We start from the raw sequence: 4,510 nt of genomic DNA on the forward strand, positions 1-4,510 counted from the left end.
CCCACCCCCACCCACTACACCCCCAAAAAAATTGTTTCTAAAAAATATTTACAATTTCATAAATTATTTTCTACTCTAGTAAAAATAAAAGATGTTTCTCAAAAAACATTTTCATTCATAAATCAAACACTAAAAATCATTCCTAGAAAATATTTTCTACTCACCAACCAAACATGAAAAATGAATCCAAAATTTAATTGTTTTCCAAAAAAACATTTTCCACGGAAAACATTTCCTTTCATACCAAACACACCCTTAATTTTGAGGTGACCAAAAAGGACAAGAGGAAGAAACTGAATTGTTTCACATACCTTGTAAGCTTTTAACTTAGTCCCATATTTTGGAGGTCTAGCTAATTTATATTTAATAATGGTAGAGAATTTTCTTGTTTGAAGATTCTATATTTAGAATATATATTTGATAAATCTTGCTCCAGTATAATAGTTTATAAATCATACTAAATAAGTTTATGCTATAAGCTCGGCCAAGCATCAAGTATTACGTCTAGTTCACTACATTTTCAAATTTGAAACTTATATATATATATACACACTACCCTTATGAAGAAAAAAAACTAAATAGTTACAAGGTTTTAGTATTTTACATTAATTGAATTGATGCAATTTCGTAAAATGTTACTGAATTAACAAACAAAATATAAATAGTGAAAAATGTACTCTCTCTGTTTAATATAAAAGAACAAGCACAAAAGGTCACGTGGTACTCGTCCAAATCACCGTAAAAAAAACCCAACCTAATGATCTGTCACTCCAAACTTAAGCTCGGACAGTACACGTAGGCTCGGGTTACAGCTTGCTCACCCAAACCACATAAATAAACAAAAAAACAAAAATCTCAAGTACCTTATTATTTTTAAGGAAAAAAAAACAAATTCACATTAACCATAACATAAATCAAAAAAACTAAAATTAAAAAAAATAACATAAATCAACCACAAAAATTGAAATAATCTAAAACACAAAAAATATTTTATTACTTGTTTGTACTAATTATTTTCTTTATCCAATTAAATTAAAATTTACGTTAAATAATTTTACATATTTTCTAAATAAATATTTATCAGTCCATCACATCGTCTTTTGTCAACTTGAACAGAAAAAACATTAGCCTGACTGGTAGCTCTGCTCATTGCTCTGTTTTCTTCCTCCCCAAGACCATATAGAGTATTCTCTAACAAGATTCAAATCAGAATATTAAAAATTTGTTAACAGTTGCTTTTCTCAGAAGCCACTCATTTTCTCCTTGTATCTTTTTCATGTTGTAGCCATTAAAGCTTCCACCTATTTCCACACGAGAACTCGTTTGCTTCTCACGGAAAAGCAATACCCAAAAGTCTCTACTTTTTTCCCCTTATATAAACCCCTCTCTTAATTTCACTCTCTCTTCACCTCTGCAACAATTTATTAATCATGAAGTTTTTGTTGTTGATGTGTCTGTTTCAGTTTCATGTTATTGTTATTCAACAATGTGGGGCAATGCTTCACCCCATTGATTTCTTGGCTTTACAAGCGATTCGTAAAACCCTGAACGATTTACCCGGTTCGAGTTTTTTCGCTTCTTGGGATTTTACTTCTGACCCATGTAGCTTCGCCGGAGTTTATTGCGCTGGTGATAAAGTGATCGCATTGAATCTGGGTGACCCGAGAGCTGGGTCGCCGGGCTTAATCGGAAGGTTAAACCCGGCTATTGGGAAACTCTCTGCTTTAGCTGAGTTCACTGTCGTCCCCGGTAAAATATTCGGTGCATTGCCGGAAAGTTTTTCACAGCTGAACAACTTAAGGTTTCTCGGAGTGAGTCGGAATTTTCTATCTGGACGTATTCCGGCAGGTTTAGGTAAACTCCGGCGACTTCAAACGCTTGATCTTAGTTTCAATCAACTCACCGGAAACATTCCATGGGCTGTCGGAACCCTCCCGGCGCTCAACAATGTCATTCTCTGTCACAACCATTTATCCGGTTCAGTACCGCCGTTCGTATCCCTTCGATTGACCCGGCTTGATCTTAAACACAATGCTCTTTCCGGTTCACTATTGCCAATGTCACTTCCTTCTTCACTTCAATACCTCTCATTGTCATCGAACCAGTTAACCGGTCCGGTCGACCATTTACTAACTCGGTTGAACCGTTTGAACTATCTCGACCTTAGTTTAAACAGGTTCACCGGTTGTATCCCGGGTAACTTATTTAGATTTCCAATAACAAATCTTCAGCTTCAAAGAAACCAATTCACCGGTCGAATTTACCCGGCCGGTTTAGTAACAATTCCGGTTGTGGACCTTAGCTTCAACCGGTTTTACGGCGAAATATCGCCGTTATTCTCCGGTGTACAGATTTTATACATGAATAACAACCGGTTCATGGGTCAGGTTCCGGGGATCATGGTAGACCGGTTGTTATCGGCTAATATACATGTTTTATATTTGCAACATAATTTTCTAACCGGAATAGCTATTAACCCGGCGGCTGAAATTCCGGTTCGGAGTTCATTGTGTTTGCAGTATAATTGCATGGTTTTGCCGGTTCAGACCCCTTGTCCGTTAAAAGCCGGGAAGCAGAAATCCCGGCCCACGGCTCAGTGTGGACAATGGAAGGGGTAAAATAGACAACTCATAAGTTTTTTTTTTTTTGGAGGATTTATTGATTAATTTTGAAATTAAAGGGTTAAAAAAAATGTAGAGAAAGAAGAAAAAATTAGAGTAAAAAAGGGTTAAGAGTTTTAAGCTTAGTTATTTGTATGTTTTTTGTTTTTTTTTTTGGTATTTCTTGTAATTATAGACATATATACTGATTCACCTTATTAAAAATGTTGCAATTTTTTTTTTTGTTTTGTTCTTATTTTATAAAATGTTGCTTTATATGTTTTCTTTTCTTTTTTGTTCCTGTTTACAACAGCCTTATAATGTTCTTATGAAAGTGAAGTTTTTAGGGATATCTTTTTCCTGTTTTTAGGAGATTTTTTTTTTTTTTGTTTGATGAGACAAGAAATGGCAAAGACAACTTATGTGTGATATACACAGATTGTATACAGCCAAAATACAGCTGCACCAGCATATCTCTGTTCTTTGTGGTACTAAACTTAGGGACAATTTTGTATTTTTCTTTCTTTCTCTAAAATATGCACTCTTTCGGTTTCGTTTCCTAGCTTAGCACTTTTAGAATTTGTGATCTTAGATATGTCGTATGTTGTAATTAAGAGCATGTCAGTAACTAGTAAGGTTAAAAAAAGATAAATTTATGAAAAGTTTAAAGTTAAGAAACTTCTAATGGAGTATACAAGAAGGGTGTATTGAGGTATGTTAACAGTAAAAAAAAAAAAAGGAAACAGAGGAAGTAGTTTTATTTTATTTCATGGGATAATAGGAGATGATGTGTACAAAATCCTATTCTTTTATCTTATAATAAAGTTAGAAGGATTTTTTTTTTTTTAATGTTGTTGTTCAAGTAGAACATAATAAAATGAATTTATATGATGTAATTTAATTGAATATAAAATTAAAGAAATACACGGACTTTGTAATGTTTCAAATCTATTCTAAAAAAGAAAAAGAACACTTTGTGGATATTTTCTTTCAAATAGTCAAAAATGTGTTATTTTCTTTTAATCTGACTAAAATAATGTATTTTATAAATTGGGACAAGAAAAATAATAAATTGCAGAAGAAGATAATTCATGAGTCTATAGTAATTGATTCTATTATTTCAAAGTAAAACAAGAAAACCCAAAAACAGTTCCTATTTTGCTTAAAACTAAATGCAAATGCAAGTACTTATGGTCCAAATGGCAAAATTAATTTTTCAATCTGTACTTTGTGCAACTCTGGCAAGGGCAGCTACAACTACCTTATTAAGCAAAAGAAATGAATGTTGGTCCAATATATAGTAAATGAAGGGTAAAAATTATTTTCATCGATTGTTTATATCAATCCAATATATGCGCGTCTCGTGTTTAAATTTACAGTTCATCTTATTCAATCTTAATTAATTAACATATTTTTTACTTCATTAAATCACCTAATAATGGATTTTGGTGTAAATGATTTATGCACTTCTATTGTTTGGGTATGGCCAAGGGCGGAGCTAGTAGTCCGTTTACAAGTTTGTTCCAACCTAATCACTCTTGTTCAAATAATATATTTGTAACAATAAATTCATTAAATATGTACAAATATTAAATTTATAACCTAATAATTATCACTTAAAAATTGTCGTTCCAAAATTCAAAATCCATAAAGTTAAAATCCCCCTAATATGCCAACAAAAATGCTCATATTACACTACATTAAAAATTATCATTAGCAACAATTAATTCTTAATGACCACTATATATGCATTTTTAGCGGCAATTAGAACTTTTTGTATATGTATGTCCCTAAAGCTTTTAGCGACATTGGTTCTAATGACACTTAACTAATGCTGTTAAAGACTTTATTAATGTGAATATTTAATGCCACTTTATTGTAGTTAGAACCCTATAGGTAAAATGTAATCT

General features: G+C 32.2%; 1 protein-coding gene across 1 annotated transcript; it reads left to right on the forward strand.

Moving 5' to 3' along the window:
• Positions 1 to 1,115: 1,115 nt before the first annotated feature.
• On the forward strand, positions 1,116 to 2,837 carry LOC107029604 (LRR receptor-like serine/threonine-protein kinase ERL1). The gene has a single exon (XM_015231035.2). The coding sequence runs from the start codon at positions 1,431 to 1,433 to the stop codon at positions 2,616 to 2,618; it is 1,188 nt and encodes a 395-aa protein (XP_015086521.1). The 5' UTR covers positions 1,116 to 1,430; the 3' UTR covers positions 2,619 to 2,837.
• The last annotated feature ends 1,673 nt before the right edge of the window (positions 2,838 to 4,510 follow it).

The sequence above is a fragment of the Solanum pennellii genome, chromosome 9 (assembly GCF_001406875.1).
Source record: "Solanum pennellii chromosome 9, SPENNV200".
Classification (NCBI taxonomy): Eukaryota; Viridiplantae; Streptophyta; class Magnoliopsida; order Solanales; family Solanaceae; genus Solanum; species Solanum pennellii.

What these genes read in the sequence shown, in the direction of transcription:
- LOC107029604 (XM_015231035.2), top strand. Translation starts at nt 1,431, where the DNA reads ATGAAGTTTTTGTTGTTGATGTGTCTGTTTCAGTTTCATGTTATTGTT.